Source organism: Leopardus geoffroyi, chromosome A2 (genome assembly GCF_018350155.1).
Source record: "Leopardus geoffroyi isolate Oge1 chromosome A2, O.geoffroyi_Oge1_pat1.0, whole genome shotgun sequence".
Taxonomy (NCBI): domain Eukaryota; kingdom Metazoa; phylum Chordata; class Mammalia; order Carnivora; family Felidae; genus Leopardus; species Leopardus geoffroyi.
In genome coordinates, this window is record NC_059331.1 from 164,014,433 (window position 1) to 164,030,405 (window position 15,973).

The following is a 15,973-nucleotide window of genomic DNA, read 5'->3' on the forward strand; positions in this document are numbered from 1 at the left end:
CACATTGGGCTCTGTGCTGACTGCGTGGAACCTGCTTGGGATTCTCTCTCTCTCTCTCTCTCTCTCTCTCTCTGTCCCTCCCCACTTGTGCGGTCGGTCTCTCGCTCTTAAAAATAAATACGTCAAAAAGGAAAGGCAGGAAATTGTGACACACGCTACGACACGGACGAGCCCTGAGGACACCGCGCTACGTGAAATAAGCCGGTCACAAAGGGACAAATGCCACGTGACTCCACTTAGATGAGTGACTACAAGAGTCCAATTCACAGGGACAGAGAATCAGAATGGTGGGCGCCAGGGGCTGGGGGACGGAGAAGGGATCGGTCATTGTCGAATGGGGGCGGAGCCTCGGTTTTGCAAGAAGAAAAAGTTCTGGGGATGATACTCAGGCCACAAAGCCGCGCACTCAGAAACAGATACGAGGTGAATTTCACGTTTGTCTACTTTACCATAAGGTAAAAAGACGCAAAACCAAAAAGACCAAAAAACAACCCCACGCCCCCAAAACAAAAACGAAATAAAAATAAGGAGCAGCATATCACTAATCGCTACCACGTGTGGCTTATGGGCAGGGAGGGTCCCAGTGGAGCAGAGAGGGGACTCCCCAGGAAGGTCCAAATCCAAGGACCTCCGGGCGCCCCCGACGGCCCCTGGCCTGAGCCCAGCTACTCCCAGTACTGCTAGCTCCCAACACTCCCCGTTTCAAGCTTACTTTTCACCGTAACCCACAGCCCTGGTCCATTCTGCCTGTAGCTCAGAGCCAGGACCTGGAGAAGGTCTCCATAACTCTCCCATCCAACGTTTAAGACCTCGTCCTTGGCTGGAATACCCCTGTGGGAACAACTAACGCTGCTGAGCGCCTCCCGTGTGTGGGCAGGGTGACCCTGAGTCTCCATAGCCACCTCGGGAGGGTCCCCGGCCCCGCCCAGCCAGCATCAGTTCAGCTGCGTCCCTGGGCGGCAGCCGTCCAGGACGCTGTCCTCCTTAGAGGTCCACAGAGATGCTGGGGCGCTTTGGAGGCTTGTGATTCGGGAGGGCTTTTTCTGGTTTTAAAATGCTTTGAAATATTTTTTTATTATTTTATTTTATTTATATAAATTTACATCCAGTTAGTTATCAGCATACAGCGCAATAATGATTTCAGGGGTAGATTCCAGTGATTGATCCCCTATCTATAATACCCAACTTCTAGTTACAGACTAAATGAAATTTTATTTTAGATTTTCTAAAATGCAATAAAAGGCACTTAAAAAAATACATGTATTTTTGGGGTGGGGGTGGGGGTAGATAGTCTCTCCCGTGGAGTTGAGTTCTGTTTTCCTGCAGGATGAGAACAAGGCAACCCCTCTTCATTAGGACACTCCTTCAAATATTCGAAGGCTGTTCTCAGCCCTCGCTAAGCACACTCCCGTCCATGCCAACATTTCCGATTCTTTCAACTCCTTTTCATAGGACAGGATTTTCAGTCCTCGTATCACCCTGATAATTAAGTCCCCGACCTTGAAAGAGGTTTACAATCCCACAGAAGAATTCAGATGAAAAAACATTAAGGCCGATGTGAAACGACTGTTTATGATTCAGTATCCAAACCTCTGGACTATAAGGGAGGAGGTCTTCTAAGCAGGGGGGAGGCTTCTGTGCCCCTGTGGCCCTGTGGCCCCGAGAACGCTTGCAGGGGACCGGCCATCCCACCGCAGACCTTTCTGCTTTTAGATGGGTGGTGAAAAAGGCCGGAAACATACATCGCCACACCTCGAGATCCATCTGGGGACTTGATTTTCTTTGATTTTTCTATCCTAGGGATGAAGCGATCTATTTTTAGTGTGGAGGCTGCTGTAAGTGAGGAGTTGCTATAGCGACAGCTGGTGGTTACAAACCGGGTCCTGCTACAGTTCCCCGTCATAAATAAATCCCAAACGCTGAGCCCCAGGAAGCATGCAGCCTTAGAGACCGGAGCTCCTCCCGGATCCCCTGCGGACCCCACCTGCTACGCTTCATGGTGGGCCATGAACAGGCTGAGCCTGAGTCCCTGCTAGTGGGGAAGCAGGCCAGGACGTGGGATGCCGGGCACCGCCTCTCACTGCCCCGTCGGGGACTGACGCCACCCCTCGATTGACCAGGTGAGGAAACACACCTGCATCATTGCGCGGAGCTGGATGACGGGCGGAAGGAGGCGGCTTCTGAGTACAGGGCACCACACACACGGAGACACGAGGACACGGTGTCTGCTTAGAGACCCGCCCGGGAGGCAGGCTGCACGCACAGCGGACGCCGAGATCCCCACCGAGGCTGCACGTCTGCGCGTGCTACGACCAACAGTCCTCGTGTGTGTGTGTGTGTCCCACGGAAGTGTGCAAACGTACAAGAGCGTTCACGGCGGCACTCCGTCAGGGCCCCCGGCCGGACACCGCCCGTGCCCGTCCAGGTGGGTGGACGGAGGAGCTGTGGTCCGGGCAGAGGATGGAATGTTCCTCATGCAGCGACCAGAGAGGGCGGACCGCAGCTAGGACGTCAGCTGGGGTGCTCACGACGCTCACGCGGAAGAAGCCAGATGAAAAATACCTCTTGTACGGACCCACCATATAAAGTTCAACACCAGGCAATGCCAATCTTGGGGGGAAGTGCCCTGGAGGGGGTGCGGGGGAGGCTCCTGACACCCCCCCCTTCCTTGATCTGCACGTCGCTTACGTGAGCACGTTCAAACCGGATTTTACCACCCACGATCTGCACATGTTTCTGTATGTTTCTACGTTAGTAAAAGTTACATTTACAAGGTTTCGAAAGGGGGCTCCTGGGTGGCTCAGGTCATGATCTCATGGTTCGGGGGTTGGAGCCCCGCGTCGGGCTCTCTGCCGACAGTGTGGAGCCCACTTTGATCCTCTGTTCCCCCGCCCCCCCCCCCCGCCCCTCCCCTGCTGGTTCTCTCCCTCCCCCACCCTCAAAATAAATAAACTTTACAAAAACAACAAACAAGGCTTTAAAAGTTAGTACTGCATTGTTAATCAAGCTGTCAACAACACAGTGCCTGAGGTCGATCCGTTTGTGGGTGCTGGGACCTTCCAGGATGATTGGATCCGAGCCCCATCTGGCTACAGTAAGTCGAGGGGCAGAAGGGCCAGACCTGGTCACAAGGACGGGGTCACTCCAAGCGATCCATCACCAGGCATGGGAGCCCCGCGGTGGGTTCCGTCCAGGAGAAGGGAGGCTGGTATCGCGGGAGAGCCCTGAGGAGGGGACCCTGGGAGGGCTTTGGTGGGTGATAGGAGTCACCCCCAGGCTGGGGTGCCCCTTGGGGGTTCCCGGCCCACAGGCGCCAGCCTGATGACACAGCGCTTTGCTTGCCTTTCTGGGGTACTCTTTAGGTATCTCCCCAGGTCAAGGCCACGGCTGCTCAGAGGTTATCTCTAGGCTACAGCCCCTTCTGTTTCCCCTCCCATCAGTTTTGGCTGCTCTGCGACCAGGCTGAGTCACCCGGGAAGGAGCAGCGGGGAGGACAGGGGACTTCTGACTCAACATCCCCCGTGACTCACGGGTGGCCCAAGGTAGCAGCCGGAGTGTGGGCGAAGAATGTGGCTGAGAAGGGGAGGCTTTGCCCGTTAGCACAGCAGGGGGGTGGGGGATCCACCTCGGGCATAGTGAGCAGAGGGAAGTCCTCCGGAAAAGGATGCCCGGGGTCATCTCCTTTGATAGGTTGCCACAAGTGACTGACAGACCTCTGGGCCTCTCTGGGCCGCAGTCCTCCCATCTGGAAAATGGGAACGCCCCCTCTCCTCTACCCGCCTTAACACAGTTACTGAACACAAAACATTGTAGAGCCGCACCACACCGTGCGAAACCGTCACCGATAGCTCATGGTGACGTCCCCGCCACCCAGGTCCGTGCTCAAGGTCCCGGCCAGGCCCCGGCCCTTAGCGCCTCCCACGCTGGCCCTCCTCTACTCCCCTAGGTGCCTCTCTCCTGGTCCTGGCCGGCTGCCGCGCCCCCTCTCGCCTCTGATCCCTGTGTCAAGACCGGCAGCCAGGGACCCCGCACCTGCCAGTGCTGGGAGGCACCTGCCCGGGGACACTGCCCTCAGAGCCACGGGACTCCCCACAAGCAAGTGGCGGGAGGTGCAGGGTAGGGGCTGCTCAGGGGCTGGGAACACCGGTAGACCCTCCCCCGGGGGAGGCCGAGGGAAGCCACCGCTGAGGCCCTGTGAGGCCGCTGTTCACGCAGGACCAGCTCTGGCTCTTCCCCGTGGCCCTCTCCTAACACCCTCCCTGGCTCACACCCCTTCCAGAAACCCCAGCCTGGCACCCTGCCTTCAGTCAAACCAGGCCCCATTTTTCTCTTTCTGGACTTTTCTTTGACTGCCCTCCCCTCCTTCAAAGCTGCGTCTCATCAATCCAGCTTTAGACAGAGCTGGGTCCAGTGTAGACAGAGCCCAACTCCACCCAAGCCCCGGAGCACTGAGCACCAGCGTGATCCCGGGGTCTTCCCTCCAGGCCGGCGTCCTCGCCCCTGGCCACACTGCGGGCTTCCGCGAGCCACATCTCATTTTCTCACCCCACGGTTCGCCCCAGCCCATCACACACACATAATACATATATTTATCAGACGGATTAACTTGCGGCTGCTGGCTTATCCGGGGACGCGCAGCCAGACACACGTCATAAAAGAAATGTGTCAAAACCCGATTTGTACAGAGTCCAGGCTGCACCGCCTACGTCCAGGCTCAACACGTGGCCCAAGGGGCTGGCCTCAAATTTGCCAGTGCACCTTCAGTGGAGGTGTCATATCCGTCTCTCTCTGGGCTGGAATCTTTTCAAACTAAGTCATATTTTAAAACCACAAAAAAAGGATACAGTAATTTCAGAAAAGGACCTATTTGTATAAGGCATCAACAATTTTTTTTATTATAAATAAAAAATGTTTTTCATGTTTATTTATTTATTTTTTTTAATTTTTTTTTTTCAACGTTTATTTATTTTTGGGACAGAGAGAGACAGAGCATGAACGGGGGAGGGGCAGAGAGAGAGGGAGACACAGAATCGGAAACAGGCTCCAGGCTCTGAGCCATCAGCCCAGAGCCTGACGCGGGGCTCGAACTCACGGACCGCGAGATCGTGACCTGGCTGAAGTCAGACGCTTAACCGACTGCGCCACCCAGGCGCCCCTTCATGTTTATTTTTGAGAGAGAGAGGGACAGAGTATGAGTGGGGGAAGGGCAGAGAGAGAGGGAGACAGAGAATCTGGCAGCACAGAGCCCGACGCGTGGCTCGAACTCGCGAACCGCGAGATCATGACCTGAGCCAAAGTCGGACGGACGCTTAAGGCCTGAGCCGCCCGGGTGCCCCATCCAGTCCAATTTTTTTTTTTTAGCGTAAATGTAGAATATCAGCGTTTTCTTAGAGTGAGTCTACTTGTATACAGTGGACACACAGCTTTAGGGAATACGGAGCTGGACAAACTTCAGTGGGATGTCCTCGGAGACCGGGCCCTCGTCCCCGCCTGGGCAGCCCCACCCACCGAGCCTCAGTAGCCTCAGTCTGCAAAAGCCACACCTGGGGAGAAGCTCACAGATCACTTGCTTGGTCCTCATGTTATTACCCAGTGCCCAGTATGGGGCAAGTTCCGTGCGAGGAACTTGGCATCAGTGAGGATTTCGTTTGCTCTCATTTCATAGGAAAACCCAAAATAGCAGTGGGTTCGGGAAGAGAGAGGTTTATTCTGCTCTCGCACAAAGGACGCCTGTCAGGTAAGCAGCCCGGAGCCTCTAAGGCAGCGTCACAACGTTAACCCAGGCCCCTGTCTCTAGTCTCCACTCTCCTCAGGGTGCGTTTTCCGTCTCCAGCAATCACCTTAGGGTCCAAGATGGCTGCTGGAGCCCCAGTCATCACATGCTGCCTTCAAGGCAGGGGGAAGGAATAGGGGATCAACGGGGACACACCTTTCCCCTCCTTCAAGAATCTTTTCCACAAGTCTAAACAACATTGCCCCTTATAGTTCACCACCTAACTTGCTCATATGCCCCCTCGAGCCCCATGCAGGCCACAGCATGAGAACCGGGGGTCCTGTCACGGAGGAAGGTGGCTCACGAACATGAGTCACAATCAGAGGTCTGTCACCGGCAGAGAGAGAACGAGACGCAGTCTCCACACTCGAGGAGTTTAGCGAGTTGGCCCGAGCAGACGAACCAGACACCACGCTGGGTTCCTGTCCCCTTGGCAAACGTGAGCGGGACGGTGGCCGGTCCTGGAGCGCTCGGGGGAGATTCTGTGGAAAACCCCCGAGAGGCTGGTGGGCCTGGGCGAGCAGGGCAAGGAGGGCGTTTCCCGCAAGGGGAAAAACACACTCAGCCCCGTCCTCTTTAGCTTATCTTCTGGACACAGTGTGGAGCCGGGCCACGTGACCCCGAGAAGTCACTCTCAGGGCCTCCTGGTGGGGTCTTTTGTACCAGCCTGGAATAAGAGCCAACTCCCCAGGGGCCACTGTCATCTGGACCGGCCACCCTCAGCCGAGCCACACGATGCAGAGGTGGGTCAGGGCCCCCAAAGTCGCACAATGGAAACCTCCAGCAGAGATACCCCTTGTTCCTTGTTTGGGAGAAAACCTGCTTTTCCAGGTTGGATCCGTGGGCCTGAGGCCCACGGATGCCGGCAGGAACGTCAGGAACGGGAGGGCCGAGCAACGGCCACCGCATTTCCAGAACGTGTTCTAAGGGCTCTGTGCTGGGTGGGGGCCACGGAGGACGACCTTCCGGGCGCTGAGACACCCGTGTCGTTCCCCTGAGCTCTGGGCGACCCTGCTAAGTGCCTGTGACACGCCCGGCCCCGCCAGCCCCAGACCTTTGCCTCGTTCTCCTGCCTGGACCCCTTCCCGCGCCCCTGCCGCAGACCCCCAGCTGGTGATCTGCCCAGAGCAGCCCCACCCCCCCCGGCCCCCCATCCCCCACATCGAAATCAGATCCTTCCGACAAAAATCTCAGCTGACCCTTTGCTTTTTTTTTTTTTTTTTTTTTTAATTTTATTTTTGGGACAGAGAGAGACAGAGCATGAACGGGGGAGGGGCAGAGAGAGAGGGAGACACAGAATCGGAAACAGGCTCCAGGCTCCGAGCCATCAGCCCAGAGCCTGACACGGGGCTCGAACTCACGGACCGCGAGATCGTGACCTGGCTGAAGCCGGACGCTTAACCGACTGCGCCACCCAGGTGCCCCAACCCTTTGCTTTTTATCATCTCTCATCACACACTTTTATGACCCATTTGAACGCGTTGGCTCGATGTCTATAGGTGTCACCAACGTGTCCTCAGCACCCAAGACCCACACGCCGTGGCCGGAGGTTAATGGAGCGACCCAGGGAGACTGAGTGGGAGGCAAGCCTGGGGAGAGTCGATGAGGCCCATCTTGGAGGCCGAGGGAGGGTTAGAGAACCGGGGAGAGAGCGTGGCTGGGCGGAGGGAGTGGGAGTAGGTGGGAGTAGGGCGCCAGGTGGGAGTACGGCGGTGACGTTCAAGGAGACCTCAAAATGGAAGCCAACCGTCTGTTCCACACCTCCCGGGGCCCCCAGGGTGGTGCCGGGTCCTCCACGGGCCCCTGTGTTGGTCTGGCCATGCCTTCCTGTCGCTTTCTTCCGGAAATAAGGCTGTGGTTAGGCGAGCCCCAGGCTCCATGCAAAGTGGCCACAAAACATCCAGCGGGCCCGTGATCATTTCATGGAATATCATCTACGACAACGGGCGAGACGGCAGGCACAGCGTGCTTGCCCACAGACACTCACATGACACTTTCTGTGGCCTAAAGAAACCCCATCGGGGACAGACAGCCCTTCCCCTCTGTCTGCAGGTGCCAGAGATGTGCCCCAGGCTTGAAAGATGGTGCCCTTGAAAGGGAAGGGAGAAACACCCCCCGGGAGAGAAGTAACGCAAGGAGAAGCCTGACCGGCTGGGCACCTGAGGCCCGGGGAAGCCAGGGTGTCTAGACTTGGGGGGGACACAAGCCCCTCCCCGCCAGGCCCTGCATCCTGGAGACTCAGCTCTCAAGGAAGGCAGACTCTCACCCTGCAGACTTGAAAACGCTTGGAAGGTAAAGGTAAAAAGAATGAGAAGTATGGCAGTGACCTCTAGTGTGAACGGTCTTATTTTCTGGGTCCCTGTTCTGGCATCGGGGGTCCTCGCTGCCTGGGGAGAGACCGCCCCTCCCAGGGTGGCCAATCCTTAGAGAGAGCATGCCTTTCACACGCAAACCAACCTATCCGGGAAGCCAGACTCAGAATCCCTTCCCCATGCCCTAACCATGGTGGAAGGGGGGCCGGGGACCACACACCAGAGACTGCTGATACCCCAATACCCCCACAGCCTGCTGGGATTATTCGAATCCGTCAATTTCCGACGTGCGGACCCTGCCCGGCTTTGCCTTTCCCACCGAAACACAATAAAGGCTCCTGGCCATCTTCTCCCCGCCACCAGGCGGCCTTCTGCCTCCTGGCCCACCTGCCTCGTCCCTTCACGGCTCTGCACGGTACCTGTGGCCCTCCTCTCGGGGGCTGCGGACAACAAAGTATTTGAGGCAGGGTCCCCGGACTCGATGGTCAGCCTCACCGAACCTGAATGATAACAAAACCTCCATGTTAAGACCTACCTCCCCATGTCTATACCAGGCATTTCCCCTTCTCCTCCTTTGCTCTGGACCGGCAGACAATCAAAGGTTTCCCAGTATCTATATAGATGCAATAAACTGTCCACAGAAAAGCTTCAAGGGAAGCATGCATCGTTCCGACGAGCAGAGAATTTCTCAGAAGCCGCCTGCTGAAATGCACCTGTACGGAAACAGTTTCCCAGGGTCCTCACTTGCCCGGGGAACTGACTACAGACGGTACCACCGGGCCTGCCCGTCCGCAGCTCAGAGTTCTGCGCTCGGGCGTATTGTTTTCTCGTTGTCGAGCGTTGTGTCCCCACGACGCTGAGTTTCTAGGAGGAGGGGGCTACAAGGGATTCGGTTTATAGATACGAAAGCTATGGGGGTGTTGAATGTAGGGGAGGCCGGGTCCTAGGCGCTTTATCCCTTAGTTGCTGTTCCTTGATGAAACCCCTGCTTTGTGTTAGGTCTTTCAGCCCAGCGTGGGGGCTCGGCCAAGTATTTTAGTTCTTGGAGTTACCGAAACTCGCTTCTGAATCTGCCGTGAACCTTCCACCTCCTCGTGAGCAGCACTCTCGCTCTGGAGTCCCGGACGGGAATGTGTAGGCCTACGTCCAGAGCCAGGTGTGTGGTCTTTCTTTTTCCTTTCTGTTCTTTTCCTTTCTTTTCTTTTTTTCTCTTTTCTTCCTTTGCTCTTTCTTTTTTCAAGTTCTTTAAATTCTAGTTACTATACAACGCAACGTTGGTTGCAGGAGAATTCATCACTTACACACGACACCCAGGGCTCATCCCAACAAGTGCCCTCCTTAGTACCCCATCACCTATTCAACCCATCCCCCACCTCCCTCCATCAACCCTCAGTGTGTTCCCAAATTTAAGCGTCCCTCGGGGCACTTTCGTGGCTTATCCGGGTAAGCGTCTGACTCTTGATTTCGGCTCAGGTCACGATCTCACGGATCGTGGGATCGGGCCCCACATCGGGTGCCCACTGCACAGTGTGGGGCCTGCTTGGGATTCTCTCTCCCTCTCTCCCTGCCCTTCCCCAGTTGCCCGTGCACACACACTCTCAAAATGAACATTAAAAAAAAAAAAAAAAGTCTCTTATGGTTTGTTGCCCACTCTCTTTTTTTCCCCTCCCTCCCATCTGTTCATCCGTTTTGTTTCTTAAATTCCGCCTAGGAGTGAAATCGTATGGTATTTGTCTTCCTCTGACCGAATTATTTCGCTTAGCATATAGCACATTCTGGTTCCATCCACGTTGTTACAAATGGCAAGATTTCATTCTTTTTGATCGTACAGTAATATTCCATCGTATATATACACACCACACGTTCTTTATCCATTCATCGGCCGATGGACATTTGGGATCTTTCCAGAATTTGGCTATTGTTGATAGCGCTGCTATAAACAGGGGGTGCACGTGCCCCTTCGGATCTGTATTTTGTATTCTTTGGCTAAATGCCTAGTAGTGCCATTGCTGGGTCGTAGGGTAGTTCTATTTTTAACTTTTCGAGGCACCTCCATACTGTTTTCCAGAGCGGCTGCACCAGTTTGCATTCCCACCAACACTGCAAAAGGGTTCCCTTTTCTGCACACCCTCACCCACATCTGTGGTTGCCAGAGTTGTTAATTTTAGCCATTCTGACAGGCGAGAGGTGGTATCTCATCATAGTTTTGATTAGATTTCTCAGATGGGTAATCATGTTGAGCGTCTTTTCATGTGTCTGTTGGCCATCTAGATGTCTGCTTTGGAAAAAGGTCTATTGATGTCTTCTGCCCATTTCTTACCTGGATTATTTGGTTTTTCGGGTATCGAGTTTGACAAGTCCTTCATAGATTTTGGATGCTAACCCTTCATCAGATACGTTATCGGTGAATATCTTCTCCCATCCTGTAGGTTGCCTTTTGCTGTTTTTGACTGTTTCCTTCACTGTGCAGACGCTTTTTATCTTGATGAGGTCCCAGTAGTTCATTTTTCCCACCCAGGGTTTTCTGGGGTTTTCCCACCCCACCTCACCGCACGCACTCCATAGCTCCGGGGGCACTGTTCTCAGTGGACTCTGCAAGGCCAAGCACAAGTCTGACCTGGGTCCTAACCGGGAGGGGACACACTCCCTCCTAGGGACTTAAACCCTGGACCACCACCACTGTCATGAGGTACCTGTGGAGGCCAGCAGTCCCAGGGCCACAGCCTGGGCCCAGGGACACAGTGGGACAAAAAGCCGTTGTGATGCTCAGGGAACACCCCTGTTGATTTATTCTTGAGTACTCGCACCTTGTATGTTTTTTCTTTTCGATCATCAAAGGCAAATTATTACTTGAGGACAGAGTTCGTGCTGCTCTTTAAATGTACCACATTTTTTTTTAATTTTTAAGTTTACTTGAGGGAGATAGAGACAGCATGAGTAGGGGAAGGGCAGAGAGAGAGAGAGAGAGAGAGAGAGAGAGAGAGAATCCCAAGCAAGCTCTGCACCACCAGCACAGAGCCCGATGCGGGGCTCGAACTCATGAAACCCTGAGATCACGACCTGAGCCGAAACCAAGAGTCAGACGCTTAACCGACCGAGCCACCCAGGCACCTGTAAATGTACGATGTTCTCATCTCATCTAGAGGCAGGAAGCTTTCAGGTGCCAACGGGGCCCTTAGACCCACCCTGGGGGGGGGGGGTGTCCTTCTGGAAGGGTCTGGATGACAGAGCAGCAGTTGTGTGACCCCAACCCGGCATTCCAGCCCCGAGCCGAGTCAGTGAATCACAGGAAGCTTCTCCATCACTGTCCAGAGTCACCGTGCTTAAGTCCAGCCCCTTCCCTGAGTGCTGCTTCTCCCTATTTCTCTCTGCCCTCCCCCGGCTCTGTGATCTTGTCCTACTGTCCATTCACGCCCATCACACGTCCGCGGCACCGGCATCGTTTGTGCGGGATCCACGTTCTCTGTGCGACCAGGGCTCCCCGGAGGACAAAAGCCCCCACAAACACACTGCTTACAGGCGCCTAACCTCTCAGAGCCCACGAGCCACCCGCCACAAGCACCCATTTCACTGTCACTGCTGTCACTCGGCCTGTTGCTGGGACACTCCCCTCTGTCCTGCTGGGGCAGACGAGGGAAGGGGCGTGGACAGTGACAGCCCCGGCCACCACGGTCTCCCCCCGAGTCCTCAACTCAACCCTGGAGCCGGCAGTGCACGGGAAGTTGAGGCACAGAGTGGGCGAACACCCTGCCCGAGGCAACGCACACCCAGGGCCGCCCTGCCTCCTGCCGGCCTGCTGGGCGGTGGCCGAGGGATCCAGGAAGCCTGCAGAAGGGATGAATCCGGAAGTGCTTAACTGAGATTCTTCCCAGGAAGCCCTCATCCGGGCCATGCCTTCCACCTGTCGTCTACCCGGGGCCCGCGTCCAGGGACCGCTGAGCCGCGTTTGGGGACGGCTGCATACAAAAGGGCGGGAGAGCAACGGAGAGGGTGAGCCAGGCCTCCCTCTCTTGACTTCTAGCTGAGCTGAGAACTCCTAAACTGTGCACTGCTCCGAGGAACACGAGGAAATGCCCTCCATGACGCTCAACGCCCCACCCCTGCCTGCTAGAGTCTGCCATCTCCCCGGTGCGCCCAGCCCTGCAGAGGAGATCCTGCGTGTCCGGGAGTCTTCTGTGTGAGCGCACGTCTAGCAGGTGCCGGGGGGTGGGGGCCACCAGGCCCACGGAGAGGCAGGGTGGGGACACGGGCTCGAGCCCCCTTGGGGGCGGCCCCAGCCCTCAGGGCCCAGCAGTGCTCTTCTCGACACCCCCCGGGTGTTCCATTCACCCAAGTTCAGCCCCAAGTTCACGCGCCCACAGGGAGGGGACCATGCTGGCCGCTGAGCTCACCTCCCCACCTGGTCTCCAGCTGAGCGCCTGACTCTGCTTCCTGAGGTCCCCACACAGACCTCTTGCTGCTCCTGGAACCCGGCAAGGGTGTCCCCCTGACCTCAGGGACCTGCATGGCCCACTTCCCCAAGCCTTGGCAGGAGAAGAGCCACCCCCCCCCTCCCACCCCAGCCGGCCGACCCCTCATCCTGCCTCTTCCTCCACAGCGCTCACCACCGCACAAGCCAAACACTGGGTGATTCCACTTGCATGAGGCCCCTAGAGCGGTCAATTGCAAGAGACAGAAAGTCGAAAGGTGGGGGCCAGGGGCCGGGGAGCGTGGACGGGGAAGTGTTGTTTCACGGGTGCAGAGTTTCAGCTGGGAACGACGGAAAGCTCCGGAGGCGGACGGGGATGAATGCCACTACACCGCGCACCTCAAAGCAGGTAGGGCGCTAAGTTTTATTTGACCACAATTAAAAAAAAAAAAAAAAAAACATCTCAGGTGTCTGCCTCGGTGAGGGTGGCAGGTGTCTTGCTCACCGCCGTGCCCCCAGACGCTGGTGGGATTGGCAGAGCACTGGGCGCTGCTGAACTTGAACACGGCTATGTGATGCCGTTCTCCCTACCTCTCTACACGCTTGCAATGTTCCATCAGAGAGAGGGAAGTAGGAGCACCTGAACAAGACACTGAGTGGACACTGGGGTCTTTCCGGGCAACCGCGATTACGCGAAGAGCATGAGGGACAGGCAGGGAGCAGAGGGGGACAGCTGGGGGAGGCAGGACGAACCACAGATGTCCCTTTCCGGCCAGGCCCGCTGCTTTGAGGCACAGAGCCAGGGACACTTCCCCCCAGCACCACGCCTGGCTGTGCGACCTGCCTGCACATATAGAGGACGAGCTGGGACAGGCAGCGTGGGGTGACGAGGGGACCTGGGCATGAGGAACCCTAAGGTTTTGCTCCAGAAGTGGTCATACTTATCCCGAGGAGGGTCATGGGAAGGGGAAGCTCGCTGTAAAGCAAAGGCCCACCAGAAAGAGGTTTCGGTCTTCGGTGTTACTTAGACGCCTCCCGGATGGGGACGGAGTGCCAGCTTCCTGACGCACTTCCTGTCTCCAGTGCGGTCCCCAGAGGGGTCTCTTAAGACTCCAGGTACATCTATCTTTTTTTTTTAATGGTTTTTATTTTTATTTTTGAAAGAGCATGAGTGGGGGAGGGGCAGAGAGAGAGAGGGAGACACAGAATCCGAAATGGGCTCCAGGCTCCGAGCTGTCAGCGCAGAGCCCGACGTGGGGCTTGAACTCACAGACTGCGAGATCACCACCCGAGCCGAAGTCGGATGCCCAACCGACTGAGCCACCCAGGCGCCCGCCCTACCTCTTTTAATTAGTCCCCTCTGATGGCAGAGGGGAGAAGAATGACTGCGGCCAGCCCTCTTTTGTCTGATTAGCATAATCCTTTCCTAATCTTCCTTTTGCATTTTTTTATTCGCATTGCCACATGCTCTTTGTCAACATAATCTGGATGTCTGTTGACCAAAGGGGCTGCAAGAAAAGGCTGAAGTCGACATCATCGCTCATGTATCACACGGAGCATGAAAATCTGAGGCGTCTGCTTCGCTTTGCAGGGGATCTGGGCAGATACTAAACTCTGAGGGGGTTTGAAGGGATGAGCTTTTCGTGAATCCGAACCTTCAAGGGTGTTTTATCGCAAGCCTTGAAGCGTTCAAAAGCCCGACGAGAGCCACGTACTTCCGAAGGAAAATGCCATCCAGGCGAATACGATTGCCCTCCGGGCTCTGTAACGGCTGGTTGGCCGTGGCCTGACTCTCCTCCTCTCTCAGTTGTTCAGGAGGCCGTGGGGACAGCTGCGTGTGAGTGTGTGCACCTGCACGTGTGTGCGGCAAGGATGTGTCTCCGTGGACAAGTCCGTGGCTCCTGGGACAGTACGGCCCGGCCACGGAGAGGGAGGAGCCCACACCAGCCACCTGCGTGTGCTCGATTTGAGGAAAATGGAAGAGAAGGACAAACATCGTCACGACCCTCACGGAAGCTTTCTGGAGAAAGAAGCTTTCTGGCCTAAAATTCCCTGGCCACCGTAGGAAGGCGCGGACCTGATGAAAGGGAATTTAGAAAAGCAAAAAACCTGAAGCGATCCCTACTAACCAAGCAGGAACGATGCGTCCCATAGCCAGCCAGTCTGTGGTGAGGACGTGGGATAGAAGGCTGCTCTGGGGACAGATCCCTGTCCCCAAGAAGCCAGGGGATCACAGGATGGGTGACCGGGCTTTAGGGAAGGGAAGGTTAAGCGGAGTCTTGACAGGCAGGTGAGGGTCAGCAAGGCACGGAGGGGAGGGGACACCCAGTGGACACTCTCCGACTGTTTTTTCTTCGTTCGCCGTCCCCCCGCCCGGCCCAGTCTGAGGGGCCGACACCTGCCCCCTGGCCTTGCTCTCAGGTCCTCGCACCCTGAGACTCTGACAAAAGGAAAGACAGGATACACCACGAACCTGGATGCCCGGGCTCTGGCCGCCTCGAGCGGCCTCCACCTGCTTCCTGAACCCCAGAGGAAGCTTCTGGAGGGAGCCCCGATGTCCCCGACCCTGGTCAGGGCCGGCCATGTGCACGTGAGCGCTTATAAAACTTGGTCGACACGCAAATATTAATTTTTGATCTCAGGAGCGTAGGAGACACGATGACAGCCAAATTTGAAATGTGGGAGGGGAAACCACGGTCTGGCAAGTAAGAGGCTTTTAATAATGGCCCTGCCCTTCCCCGTTAGCAAAACGAGACTTTTAGTTAAATATTGGGCTCAGATTTAATTCTAAGGTAAATGAGTGTTTGTTACTTTATTATTTAAAGCAAGAGTCTTCTTTGTAAACCACAGTCTATGAATCAAGTCCAAAGACATCTGCCACTCCCCGCCGGGGCAAGGGCGGGCGTGTTCGTACCCAACTCCACCGTAGCATCCGATCAGACACTATTTCTACGTTCCTCCACAAGGTCAAAAACTCCCTGGTTCCAGAGTTGCTGTTTCCCCTGCCCGCACGCCCCAGGGTCACCAGCCTCGCACTGGTGCGAGGATGCCAATTGGATTGGCATCTTCACTACCCCCGGGATGTGCGTGGGGCCCTTTCGGTCCCTCCCACAGCGGGGTCTCAGGGACACCCTGCGTCAGACAGGCTGTGGCCACCGGGAACTTAAAATGAAGAAGTGTCCCATCGAATTTTGAATGGGCAGGTCTTAGCCACGCCTCCAGGGAGCTCAGAATGCTCTGGAATTCCTGTCACGCCACCCAGCCGGAGGGAAAACTGACCCCAAATCCACAGGTCACTGGAGGTACTGAATCACAGACGCTGCCCCTCATGACCCAGTCAGTCACACTGGTCCCAACCCCGTGGGTGGGGGAGCCGTGGAAGGTTCCAGACGCCAGGGAGATCGCGAAGCAAACCCCTCTCCCCGGGGACACGAATCAGGCAGGTGCCTCCCCCTCCTACATGAACGCCTGGTCCGATTG

General features: G+C 56.0%; 1 protein-coding gene across 6 annotated transcripts in view; it reads right to left on the reverse strand.

Annotated features, from left to right (window-relative positions):
- The window catches only part of PRKAG2 (protein kinase AMP-activated non-catalytic subunit gamma 2), a 263,354-nt gene that overhangs the window by 131,861 nt on the left and 115,520 nt on the right, over window positions 1-15,973 (reverse strand). For 3 of the 6 annotated variants that reach the window (XM_045496231.1, XM_045496230.1, XM_045496235.1), the window contains exon 4: window positions 8,505-8,585. The exons of the other annotated variants lie outside the window; for them this stretch is intronic. In XM_045496231.1, coding sequence (XP_045352187.1) covers window positions 8,505-8,585 — 81 coding nt within the window. The remainder of the gene's footprint in view (window positions 1-8,504; window positions 8,586-15,973) is intronic. 6 annotated transcript variants of the gene reach the window in all.